The following is a 14,434-nucleotide window of genomic DNA, read 5'->3' as shown; positions in this document are numbered from 1 at the left end:
GTGGTGAGCACAATCTACAAGCCTGCCTATGTTACAATTTTATTCATGTGAGAATTTCCAAAGCAACGTTTCGAAAGCAAATGTTGATATTAGACCATTTTGCTAATGCTCAAAACACATAAAACCACCACTTTTTAAAAAAATAAATCCCAAACAATGTTTTGACAACGGGTAATGGGTAGAAATGCCTAAAATGCCTTGTTAAGATTAAGGCTGTGATTAGTGATTTAAAAATAGCCTGCATTAACTGCTCTGCTGCATCTGTGAGTAAAGAAAGTTGTTGCATATTTGTACTAAATGACAACTAGCACTGTCAAGAAAAGCACTATAGACATAATTCCAAAGGAAGCTTTGAAGTAACAAAATCGCAGCTGCATAGGCAGCTGCACAAATGAGTCATTAGGTTCTCAAAACAGTCTCAAAAATTGTGCTGTATATTAAACACAGGAAAGCTGCTTCGGCAAAAAGAAGAAGAGACCATAAGTAAAGCCTTGCTAGCATTAACTGAAAGGCACTTGATGGCATATATGAATCATAACAGTCCAAAATCAACCCCTTGGTGACATAATTTAAAATAAATGAACATGAGCTTTGCAGAGGCAGTATTTCTTCCAAGGTGGCTGAATTATAATGGTATTCTTGTTAGAACAAGTATCTATATATCAACATAACTTACAGTATGATAGCAAGTATATCTGCTTAAAGAAACAATCCACTATGTAGAGTAAGTTGGTAGATGTTGAGGTGTCTTTTCAGTTTTTAATTCCTCTGCAGTATTTTGGGTTTCTTAAGGTTTTAAAGGTTGTAAAATACATACATTATTGCATTCCATCCTTGTCTTGGGATTATGGAAATACAGAGAAACACAATATTTGTAATATATATATAATTTTAATATATTTGTAATACAGTTTATTAAAGACTACATACGTTTGTTCCTTTTACAGTGAAATCACAGAAGTTATGGAGCTGAAAAATAATTTGTGATTATAAGCCTTCATCATAATGTGAGGCTTGTGACATCTGACATTGGGCTGTTTAACAAAGTTGATCAATACTTTAAGTTTTACACATTTCTCAGCAGTTTTTTTTTTCTTCGGTTGTTTTATTGTTTTATTTTATTACATGCTTTTATTTGTGAGGATATAGTTAAGCTGTTGATGTCCTGTCCTGCTGTCAGTACAGTCAGAATCATTGAAATACTTAATGAAAATAGGGCCAGTAGAGTAGACAGTAAATGGCTGGAATATTACATGAAATTTGTAAAAAAAAAAAAAAAAAAAAAAGTCAATGTCAGTGACTAAATAGTGCAAAAAAACTCACATGTCTAGATTTGGCCTAGTTTCAGCATAGACCGGCTTAAATGAAACCAGGGAGAACATCCGTTTGATTCAGTGCAAGCTAGTGATAACAAAGACAAATAGCAAGCCACTATGCCAGTGGAGTTACAGACTACTGTCCGGTGATCAGTGGGCAGTGGAGATACCCTCATGGAGACATAGAAACTGACAAAAATCCTTTCAATCAACTGTGCAATCAAGTGGTTGCGATTTAATCACTTTCTCCGGGACGCTATCTTTGTGCGACTGCTTCATCCATCTTACGCTAATTCGAATGTCCATTGGTGGTTTTGTGGGTGCACAAATGCACGTGTGGCTCTGATCCAAGCCTCTCAAGCAGGTTTTATGGCTCTTTGGGAAGCAATGCCAGGCATTCAGTATGAAATCTCCATTCTCTCAATGCAAGCTGGTTTAAACATGATCATTCTGGTATTCATTCATTTTAAAGCAATTTCTAGTTATGATTAATAAAACCACTTTCCTCAAGAGCCCCAGGAAAAAAAATGTACGTGTTCATTCGATCTATGGGTGAAATGCACCTGTTTTACAAGTTTCTGTTAAAACAGGAATGTATAACTCTTGGTTTTTGAAAATACATTTGTGAAGTAAATTTTCAAATTTTGCAAAACATTTGGACGGCGAGCCAGTAAGAGAGCAGCACCTATTGTCAGTGCTGTAATGACCACAGCCTTGCTGGTAGACAGGTACATGAGGTTTGTCGATGGTGTTTGCTGGGCATGACTGTTGACAGCTTCATTGTGCCACAATGCTTCCTGCTCGTCCTGGGTGAGGGTCGTGGGACAGAGTTCAGCCAGTACTTCCAGAGCTGCTCGCTGCCCAGCTTGTATCGCACCACTCATGTACCCACACCATTCAGTGGCTGTCTCTGTGCCTGCCCAATGGATCCTGTAAATCAAAACAATCTGTGAGACATGCACCAAAGACTCATCTTTATGTTTGAAAATGTATTTATTTTATTCTCAAGTGGCCTAATGATGTCCTTTTTACTACTTTTTAAAAAATGTCTTAAGCCATTAACACTTGGATTTACAGAGTACATGCGGTGCTGCTGATTTCCTCTCTGATGAACTTATACAATTTAAGTTTTGCCCTTTAACAAGTTTGTTGGCTTAGATGCTGCATGTCTCTGAGCAATTTAATTTGCAGATACATGACCTGCAAATTAGATCAGTCTGCACAGCCCTGTAGGAGTTGCTCAGTAGCAAATCACAGTAACGATCTACCTATCCACTTTCTGAGTGAAATATGACCTTTAACCCTAACGAACATTGCTAGGCAGTAATGCATTTTGTAATGCGTTACAAAATGGGACTCCCAGTAATTCCAAATGGTCTTTTGCAAATGTTGTGCATTTATATCTGGCTTATGTAGCCAGAGACATGTCTACATTCAGCTGGAAGGTGTGAACATGGTCATTTCCTCTTGTAAGTTATCTATATTTGAATATGAAAAGAGGGAACTACATCTTTCTGTTGGCAGGAGGAATCCTGTAACATTTTTTGTTACATTCAGGTTTTATTTGGCACAAGCACAACCTCTGAAGAGCCGGGTGGAGCTATTAAGATTAAGTTAGCAGCTGGATGTCCACTAACTCCGTCTGCTTTAAAAGACAATGTCTGGTTTCGTATTTTTAAATTAAATGCAGGGAAAGTGTGGAGAGTTTGCAGTTGTTTATGTTATGTACCTGGCAGAGCAACAAAAGCCAGATCACAAGTAATATAACAAATTAACTTTGATGTGTACTTATTAATGAGAAATAATAAACTGTAATTACAACTTTAATTAGTAATATTATGAGTAATTTCTAATGGTTTTAAGGTAACTTGCCCAACACTGTTAATGAATGATGGGGTTGCTATGGGACACACCATTGAAATGAGACAGAAATGAGTGTAGAATAGACTTTGACACAGGTACAGGATGTTACTGAATGTAAGATGCTGCTAATTAACAGTAGTGCAAAAGGTCAAGTGACTCAGTATGAATAAGAGATATTTTGGGCAGCAGATAATACTGTTTGACTAATCAGGATCTATTGGTAAAGTTCACACCTGTTGTGTGCCCTTCTTGAGTCACAGTCTACAGTGTTTCCACAGATACATGCAGGCCAATTTTCAATTTTCTTTACCTACTGTAAAATGTAATGCATTGCATGTTAGTCAATCTTGCTTTTAAAGATTACCTGTTATTTAGTTTTAGTATTGTTTTTGTCAGGAAAAAGAAGCCACTAGTTACATAATTTGTTGTTTTTTTTCTAGCATTAAGGAATAAAAATCAGTGTTGCCAAAGCTACAGTGAGCAAAGTTCAGAAGCCTTTGACTGCTCAGTCTAACCTACGACATGATGATACTCACATCAGCAGCATATCCAAGATCCTGAGAACTCAGACTTAGAGGCGTTTGGCAACATGTCAACAGACTTGGTATTGGTAATGCACACTACCTGCCTATCTACTGATAAATCTGGGGGCATGACTGGTTTCTTAACTGTATTTTAAGTCCTGTGAAATACAGTGTGTTCATTGAGCTGGCATCATTTTCATCTTCAACTCAACCTCTTTAAAACAGTTCTTGCCATCCTAGCCAGACCTTCAATAAAACACAACATCAGTGTTAACATAGGGTCTACAGTGAATGTTCCCACTTAGTCTGCCAGAAACTTGGGGGTGATCATTGATGATCAACTAAGCTTTACTGATCACATCTCCTCTGTCTCAAAGGCATGCAGATTTGCACTTTTTGACATTACACCCTACCTTTCAGACTGTGCAATCGAACTCATTGTGGAGGCTCTGGTCATATATCGTCTCAACTACTGCAATGTCTAACTGCCAGCTTTACCTGTGTGGACCATCAACCCCCTCCAGATGATCCATAATGCAGCAGCACATCTCATTTTTGATCAGACGAAAAGGACAAGCGCTACGCCACTCTTCAGATCTATGCACTGGCTTCCTGTAGCTGCCTGCATCAGGTTCTGACCCTTACCTTCAATCTAAATAATAATAAAAAATATATATATTGCACTTCATAAAACAGAGACAATTCTTTCTATAGCACTTTAAGTTTTTCTCCTTGACTTGGATATTTTGCCTTGCCTTGTACCTCACTTGTAAGTCGCTTTGGATAATAGCATCTGCTAAATGACTAAATGGAAATGGAAATGGAACATAGCAGTGCCTCAGCTAGGAGTGTGATAAACCCAAAGATCACTCAGATATATGATATACAAATCATAACTAAAAGGAAAGCAATGCATTCACTGAGTATGGTAATAAGAAATAAAACAGGCAGGCAGGGGTGGTGGAGGGAGAAATCAATCAACACAACCATTACAATGGCATGCATAGCAGGTGGCAGTAAACAGAATAATGAGCAGCAGTGTTATGATGAGAAGAAAGAGAGCTTGTCAGATTAGAAAAGACCGCCTTGTGGCCTTGATTGAACCTGATCGGTGTCTTGTTTAAATAGGTGATTATATGATCAGAGCTAACTGAAAGTGATCAGCTGACAGCACCCACAGCTTTGGTGCTCTGTCAAAATGAATGCATTTCTCTGTACACATGTAAGGCCTTTGAGAATTGTGTTTTACCCTTTAAAACTGCAACACGGATGATTCCAGAAATGCACAATTATGGAACTAATCCAATCCCTTAAACTGTGAATAAAGATAAAAGAATCCAGTTTCCCTACTGGGGCATCATTTTGACCTCCACAGTGATCAATTTAATCACATTTCCCAGTGGGCTGAGTCAAATAATATAATAGCAGATGAACAAGATGGGTTCAGAAAGAAAGCTGGTCTACACTGTCACATTTAGCATGGCAGTATCTAGGAAGAATAAAGTGTTTTTTTTTCTAATCTGCCTTGGATCTCTTAAGTCATGTGATAATGTCATTATAAGGTAATTAAAAAAAATGTAATCAAATGTGTCTACAGTATAGAACAAACATTTAACAAACACAGTCTTGAGCAAATAATGCTGTGCTTTACTGATTCTTTTCATGTACAGTTTTTTTCTAGAGGGCTTTTGTTGCCCTGTCACTTAAAATATTTTAAATACTCCAAAGCTGTTTTCTTGATATCAAGTCAAAGAATACTTTGACAGGTCATAGTTTTTGCTTTTTACTGCTTTTGAAAGCTCGTGTGATATTTATTTTTTATTTTTCTTTCTTTTTCTTTTACTCGTTCAGGCAATTTATGTTGCATTTCACATTTGAGTCTCTATTTTATGTTGGTAATTATGCAAGTAAGATAGGGTCCCTTCAGGTTTCAAAACAGACAATCGAGCCCAACTCCCACACACCACCTCTGAAACCACACAACAACATCTGAGTTAGAATGACCTGCAAGCACCAAGGCTTAGGATAAGTGAAGCCTCACCTTCTGTGTGGCCACTTAACCAGGACACTCATCCTGTCACCTCTGACCTTTGAAGCCCCTTTGCAATCAAGGATCAGCCTGGAATGTCAATGCTGCATCCCAGTGTGGGCTGCAAGCTCCCCTGGGATAAACATTGGCTCACTGTCATAACTCACTTGGAGGAACCCGTCACCTCCCCTGCAGCTTGCACCAATTTTAATCTTACTGTGAGCTTTGGGACTTTAATAACAGACGAAACAATAGAAATAGATCACCAGGGAAACCAGCTTTAAAGAAGCAGACAGCTTGAAAGGTATTACCAAATTGCACAGGAGACTTGCTGCACATGCTGTGTCCCATTGACACAGACCAGAACATCTTTAACATGTGGTCAACACACACACACCAAGACCACATGGTGAAAAACCTTACGCTCGTAAATGAAGTTACATAGTAAGTAATAGTTAAACTTAAAAATGCCAGGAACTTTACAAATGATGATGATCATGATGCTCATATTTAGCATAATTTTGTTAAAAACTAAAAAAAGGAAGAATATATAGATTTTTTTTTTACTTTTACTTTACTTTCTTCTGCACCAGAAAACATCTTCATTTTTGCTTACATATTCATAACTTTATTTCCAGGATGCTGTTGGTTGAGGAAAGCAAGCAGGCAAATTTGTTTTATTGGATTTGCCTTGTATAAACTGATGCTTTGCTTTTGGCTTTCTGTTGGCATAACACAATCATAGCATACATGTTGGCAGGAAGGGATCCTCTCAAAGCTGTTCATACAAATTCAACAAGCAATGCGGCACCAGAATCTTTTCTTTAGTGGAGATTTGTGCAACAGTTCTATAGCCTGCCACTGCCTGCTCATCAGAATTAAACAGTATTTAGTTGTATTTAGGTGCACTTCAAGGCACTTGAGGCAAAGACGGCGTACTAGATACACTCTAGTAGCCTAACTGCCTACTCACATGTTTATCTAGTGTAGTTGGCATGATAGTTGGTCAGTGCTGTGGTCAAAGTAACCTGACTAAGCTGAACAAGAAGGCTAAAAACTACTAATCTAATCCAAGAAAGTGTTTTTTATTGACTTTTTAAGAATAATTTTAGAAGTATTTTAGTGAATCATAACTAATTTGAACGCACATCACTATTGAGCTTAGGTGAATTCATGGGACTCTTGTTTTGCTGGTAACCCGCATGCTGCTTGTACCACAGTTGTACTTATGGGTGTTGTACAAGAAGCATTGTGCTGTAACGTTATGCTTAGCAGGCAGGCGTTTGTGATAACTATTTCTTGCTGAGCTGTTTTATAACCACAGTCATGTTTGACGTTCCAAGAAAGTGGTGTTAATCAGGTGTTGCCATGTGAGGAGCGGAAACCTTTCTTAAAAAGAGATCTGAAAAACATATTCCAACTGTACTTCTGTGATTAGGACTTGGCCTCCCTGGGGAGTCATTCTGGTGTTCAAAATGAAGAGCAGTGTTGCTGCTGCCCTTAAAAACGGAGAACAGAAGAGACTAATCCTGAAATGGCTGAATGGATGCAAACTTTGTTGTATGGACACACAAATGAACGGCTAAGCCTATAGAGCTCTTGATTGTGAAGTCCATTTGGAATTAGTCAGCTGCCGTAAGTTGAGTCACATAATTATTATGCCCAGCACCAAATTTAAAATTAAAAAAATTGAATGCAAAAAATAATAATAATAATAATAATAATTAAATCTGAATAAAGACATTTTTTAAATTTAAATAAAATAAAAATAAAATAATAATTATATTAAAAAATATATATATATATATATGGTTCCAGTCTGTCACAGGATGACTGAACTAATCCTTCTCTGTTGGCAGTAATAAAACAGACGTTGTATGGAGTAAGACAACCATTTTGTTTTGTTTTGAAAAAAATCACCATCCTGCTAAGCAATTCTTGTCACTGCAGTTTTCATTCTGTGTGAATATTGGAGCAGTTAACTTAGTAAAGCATGAACCCACTGGGGTTAATTTATTCATAGTTCTTGGCAGCTTTTTTTTTTTTTCCCTCTTCTTACTCATTTTCTTCTCTACTCTCTTTCAGCACACACCTCAAATCGAGTAGGCAGGCCTCTCTGTAAAAATCTCACATACACAGAGCATTCATGCATAGGATCTACCCAGGATAATTACTCTAATTATAAAAACAACACTGTGGTCAGTATTGAGATTCATACTGTTCTAAATTAAAATCTTGTAATCCGCCTGACACTACCAGCATCTTTTTTGCTCTTAAATACTGTATGTTTGAAGCACCAAACATTTTTGCAAAGCATTTTTTGTTAACCCGACACGTGCGTGTCTTCATTACATGTGCTGGACCATTGTCAAGGTCACACCATGTCCTTGAGGATCCATTTCATATATGGGGTACGGATGTGTATAAGGGCTACTGCCCCATGCTCCTCTTTGAATCACGTTATGTAATGAGCTTTCTCTGCTCTCCATGGACTTAATGTCATTATGGAAATGCATTGCCTCCCCCTCCCCACTTTACTCGTTCGGCTTTGTGCATTTCTGAACAGGTCATTAGAAATGGATTATAGGACGTTTTCCTATGAGAACACCACTTCTGACGACCCACTGCCATTTCGTTAGAGCTGGATTAATATGTATCAGTGAGACATAGTGATTTCCACAACTCATGTCAATGATCTGTAGGCACTGGGTGCTAGTGAATAATACGTGGTTGACAGGGTGCCGTGCAGACATTGTTTTTGCGGTTTAAAAATAGCAAAAGAATGCACATCCACAGTCGGTATTGCTCATACTGTCACATAGTGTACAATGATACAATTTACTAAACTAGGAACACTATATTTAGCTCCTGAAAAGATTTATATCAAAGATTTAGAAACTGTCAGTGTGGTTTATTCCACTACATTCTTCTACATAACCATTTGTTTTGGTGAGAACACAGAGGAAAGGTGACTTCTAAGTAGGAGGGGTGTTATTCTGTGGTGGATTTGTTATCAGTGGTGTGATTACCTGCCACAGGGCTTCGTCAAGCTGGGGTGGTAATATGTAAGCAGACCTGGTGCCATGACATTAACAGGGCAGCCCCCACTGTAGTCCTCCTTAGCCCAGTCCTATATAGCAGAAATATTCACATTAATATACAGTAGTAGGATTTTATGGCACAGTACAAAGGAACAGTTCTTTCCAGCAAAATGACATCTGATGGCATTCCCTACTCTAATCTTGTATAATTGTACTTAATACCATAACTCATGCAAACACAATATCTACCATGGACCAATGACACAAATGCAGCGCCCCACATCTCAACCTCTTTTTAGTATGTAGAAGGAGCTATTGCCATTTCTGTTTGTAATATTACTCTGGATGTACACATAACTATGAATGCATAACTTTGATACTGAAGAAAGTTTAGTATCAAATTATTCTTGACCAATTACTGGAGTCATAGAAGTGGTGTTTTTCTATGATTTTAAACAGATTTATGGACGTTCATTCCTGATGGACATTGGAGATAATGATATCCTCCAGAAGCATAACTCACACAGAATCTAAAAATATGCGTATGACTCAGAAGGAGTTGAATTTCGAATCAAATTGCTGCAATCGAGCAGTAAGAGTTTTAAAGTACCTTAATTGGCTCCACAAACTGTGTCACAGCTGCAGCTGCACAAGTTGGCTTAGACATTTGTAAACACGAGATATCAATGAATATGATCCTGTTTGTGAAGTTATATAGTAACCAAAGTGAATAAAATATAATATTGTTACATAGAAAAGTCATTATTGCATTTTTATTTCTAAAAACATAGCAACTAAATATTAAATAGGTAAATGCTACTCCCCTGCATGAACCATCTCAACCTCATTAGTTTTCTTCTACAATGTTGATGCAAATTAGTGGAATGAAACCCTTCAGCTTGTCATGTGGAAGGAAGTACAGTAGGCTACACAGTAGATATGAAAATTATGTCTGGTAATAATAATCTGGTAAACTGCAATTTAAAAAAAAAAGTACATAAATAATTAGTAAAAACATCAAGAAACAATGATATGCCAATTATATCACTTTGTAAACAGTTTTAAAAAATTGCATAGCACCATGTGGTGCAGTTCTAATTATTTAAATAAATCTATTTGGTTTAGTTTTGTTGACAGAGATACCGTATTTTGCCACACAAACGGCTTACTTTAGTGGAATCTAAGATAAAAAATAAGACCATAAATTGTGATACTACAAAATTCTGCCTTAAACCATAATGCTATTGTTTTATTACATTGGACATCTGCTCCAGAAGTGCTTACTTTTTCCTCATAATGGATGAAAGATGCGGCCTCAGGACCCAAGTATTTGACCAGACTGGAAAGCACAGCTTCTCTCCTCTCTCCAGCCTAGAGGAGAGAAGAAAATGTCATATTATACAATACTAACTGTATACCTACATACACGTGCTCGTCATAACTGTAATAACAGCTGCTAAAATATGAATGCACATTCTAGAAAGCAATCCAGGCTGGAAACAGGAAGCAGTCAATTTGAATAAGTCAAGCACGGTCAGCACATGCTCTTGGTCGGATTAATACACATGGTGAATTATGTACAGAGTAGCTAAAGCCTGAGGACCAAAAGGACAGATCACCATAAAACATGCTAAGAGATGGTGTAAAATTGTCTAAGATTCCTTGTCTGCATGTCACTTTACTTTTGCTCACAGCATACACTAGCACTGCAATAATTTGAAAGTGAAACTCATTCCCTCTATGCTCTTTTTCCAGAAGAGCATACAGGGAATGGAAGCATGGGTTCAAATTGCTGTCAAATAAGAATTTGTTATTTTAAAAAGGTCTATGAAATTATTAATTAAAACAAATTCCCTTCAGAGTTAATTGGGTAAGAAAATGCAGTCCAAAACTGCAGTCCAACCATTTTACACTAAATGTGTGCCAAAATGAAAACAAAAACATCATTATAGAATTAATGGCCTAACTAAATTAACACCACAAAGAGTAAAGTATGTAATTTTATCCTTGGTGTCTATTTTCCTCAAATGCACCAATGTATTTCTTCTGTTTAACAGAGTAGGAGCAAGTTGAAGTTAATTATTTAGCACCTTGTACACCATGGCGTAGCAGGGAGACAGCTGCTCTTGAGTTTTGTTTCACATCACGTTAATGACTGAAAAACCAAAACACTAGCGACAAGAGTGAATTTATTTATTTAGTTTTTTAGGTAAAAAGCTATCAACTAAATGGAAATGTATACAAGGAAAAGAAGCAAGCAAGCAAAGCACATAAAAGGAGAGGATGTAGGCTGTGTATGAAGTGAGTGTGGTAGGTCAATAACTAAGAATAACTATTTTGCGATAGCAGAATATGTCAAATGAATGTGCAACACTGATAAAGGGCACAAGGGGAGGCTGAGGCAGTGGTGTCAATTTTTAATGAAGTGTAAATGAAAATCACACTTTTTAGGCAATCCTGTCTCTTAATAATTGTATTCTTATGCAACTAAACTGCAAACGTAATTATGTTTTTTATGGAATATTAATGCATTGATGCTGCAGATTTTTTTTAAATGTTAACTTGTCCATGTTTCACATTATTGTTTATTATTTGTTGATAAAAAAAGCACTGTGCTTGTTTACTAAGTAGATAAATATAAACAAATTACATTTAAATAAATGCTAATTTTATTGCTTTTTTTTTCTATTTATGTGAAATTGAATTTTCCATGAGATCAAACAAAACATAATAAGAATAAACCACAGTGAAAAGTTACACTATTGACAAAAACTATGCTGCGATTTAAGAACATTGACAAGTTTAAATATAAAAACTATATCACTGAATCTGTCTATGCATTGATAACTAATTACCTCCTTGGAGCTCCATTGAGAAGCCTGCTTGCCAGCAATGAAGCCTACCAAAGCAGCATTACCGCTTGGGCTGGTGGCATCAAAGGTAGCAGAGAATGGGCAATTAGTGGACGATCCTGCTACAATTTCTCCAGAGAAGTCCTTCTCCTTCCAGAAAGCCTGGGGCAAAACAGAAATGGTTCACAGCTTCGTAACACAAAATCAAAACAGTAATAGTGGACAAACATATGTAACTAATTGTGTAAATAAGATGGCATCAAAATGTCAACCAAAAAGGTACAGTGGCTTCAAAAGGAGTCCTTTCACCTTGTCATATTTTTTGTATTGTACTGCAGATGCAATTTTAAATGTATAACACTGCCATTTTGCCAATCAGTCTGCACCCAATAACCTATAATGACAAAGGGAGAACATGATGATGAAAACATCAGATGAAAATTTTTTTTAAATGTATCATTTTGCAGAAACTCGCAATCTTAATATGCAGCCTATTGTGCCTGTCAGGTTCCATGTTGTAATTTACAACAGCAACAGGTTTATGAAGGACATTGTCCATTCATATAAACAATGGTATATATAGTAAAGGTTATAACATGGCTGTTTTAAATACATTCATTTTGGGCAGAATTTATTTAAAAAATCTAAAACCATTCTATGGTACTTCCTAAGATAGACCTGCAAATGTAATACAAATGTCTCATAAAATAATAAGCATTTGGTTCTCTTGCCCGACATCATGCTAGCCAGCAATCTTGCAGCCTCATGTAATAATAAGTGACTCTAATGTACCTACAACCAGGGCTTTTGGCCAGTGCATAGTGTTTGCATCAAATAACACTTTAACATGTTTTATTTATTCATATATTCACTTTGTGACTTACTTAGATGTTACAACATTGAGATAATTATATTACTTGTTTCACTTCTGCTAACAATTTGAACAGATCTAGCAATTGAAAGTATGTGTGCCTGCTTATACATTTACACATCGCTATATGAGCTACCATGAGTCTTAACGGTCTTTGATATCTAACTAGCTGATAACGGGATTGCCATGACTCAGAATCGTTAGGCTCTAGTTTTCTCATACTGAATCTAGTGATCACATCTATACAAGGGAGAGACTGATAAAACATACTCAAAACACTGTTCCAAGCTCTTGATTTGTTTTTGTTGGAGAGATTATTTTTGGCTGTGAGATGTGAGGCTGTGGAAGTCAAATGAACAGCGTGTGGATTCTTCTATATTCAGACTGTCTCTACAGAGGAGCTAAGACTAGCTACTCAGCTGTCTACAGATATCAAGCTGATGTCTTGTCAACACAAACAGATGAGATGCAGATGAATTAGTGAGCAGACTTTCGGTTTCTGCTTTGTGTTAAAAGTGATCATTAAACTGGATGTGGTGTACCACTGTGGTGTAGTTAAAGCATCTGCAACTGACTAGCTATTGTAGCTTTATGGGATAATATTTTTAAATGTGCATAATTGGGATGCTCTTGTAAGTGATGCTTATCGTGTAAAACAAGTGTTTTGCACATTTAGGCCTAAAGACATGTACAAGTAATACAGTAGTGCTTAAAGGTTTGTGAACCCTTTCTCTCTTTCTGCATAAATTACCTAAAATGGAATACAATTTTCCCAAAACTAAAGAGAAACGGGGAAACAAATGAGACAAAAGAAAATGAAAACTAATCTTAAATATGTTTGTGCAGCAATAGTCCTTTTGCAGTGATAAGTGATATATGTTTTGGGTATCAGACAGGCAATTTAGCTTGGTCACTATGACAGTAATGCAGTTGACTTGGGGGCAAAAAAAAAAAAAAAACATAATAACATCGGCACAAATATCCTGAGTGTAGTGGAATTCACATGTGAGTCCTTGGTTCACAGTTTTGTAGCCAGAAAATGTGTTTACATTTCAGCATATAATTTGTACTCTGCAAAGTTTATATAAAAGAAAATAACATTATTGATCGCTTAGAGAATTTAAAAGAAAATTTAATTCCTAAGATAAATTCAGATTGTGAGAAGTGCGTTATTAAACTTTAACAATGGGAAAGAAACTATTTGAAGTAGCAAATTGTACTCAGAATGATATGGTTTAGGACTTGTAACTACAATATGGTGACATACCATCTCTTTATTTCTTTCATCCACTTCCTGCACTGGATCCCTCAGCTATCTAGCCCAAAAGCACTATCAAATAGGTTCTTTTGAGAGAAAAGAAGTGAAGTTGATGACATACCTTTTATAAAATTTCACCCATTATATCCTATTCTGCCTATTATAGGCAATTCCTAGCAATACAGATGCATAGATTGCTGGATAAGATTTAAGCTATGCAAACAGACATCATCAGGTTTCTGCTGTCTCACTTATCTCTATTGTCATAACTGTGACATTGTTAGATCATGTTGAGGTCTGTGAAAATAACCTTAAACCAAAAAAATAAAATAAAAATTGCGTCCATCTGCAGCCTGATTTCATTTGTCATGTGAACAATCCATTCCTTAGCTTTATGCTTTTTCAAGCCTCAGATTTGGGTTATGTTTACTCTTTTAAAGCAGACTTCACTTAAACTTTATTATGTATATTATGTGTCCATAATACTTTAACAAATATGCTGTTCAGCACTGCCTTAAATAGGCTTACATTTGTCAAAGATGATACTGTTGAATTCTAGAGATTTTTCTGTTGACTTTTAGAAGCATGTAAATGTTAAATTAACTGTAGTTATGTATCACTTTTCTACCTTACCAGGCAAAGCCCTCTCATTTGACCATTCACACACTGACGGTGGCAAA

General features: G+C 36.5%; 1 protein-coding gene across 1 annotated transcript in view; it reads right to left on the bottom strand.

Moving 5' to 3' along the window:
* Positions 1-933: 933 nt before the first annotated feature.
* si:ch211-127i16.2 (probable flavin-containing monoamine oxidase A) overlaps positions 934-14,434 on the bottom strand; it is a 35,733-nt gene continuing 22,232 nt past the window's right edge. Inside the window, exons 9-12 of the mRNA XM_026339670.1 lie at positions 11,629-11,787; positions 10,058-10,144; positions 8,762-8,862; positions 934-2,246 (exon numbers count right to left, since the gene is read on the bottom strand). Coding sequence (XP_026195455.1) covers positions 1,898-2,246; positions 8,762-8,862; positions 10,058-10,144; positions 11,629-11,787 — 696 coding nt within the window. The 3' untranslated portion in view covers positions 934-1,897. The remainder of the gene's footprint in view (positions 2,247-8,761; positions 8,863-10,057; positions 10,145-11,628; positions 11,788-14,434) is intronic.

Source organism: Anabas testudineus, chromosome 22 (genome assembly GCF_900324465.2).
Source record: "Anabas testudineus chromosome 22, fAnaTes1.2, whole genome shotgun sequence".
Lineage (NCBI taxonomy): Eukaryota > Metazoa > Chordata > Actinopteri > Anabantiformes > Anabantidae > Anabas > Anabas testudineus.
The sequence above is the reverse complement of the archived record's forward strand: the minus strand, read 5'-3'. Positions and strand labels throughout refer to the sequence as shown.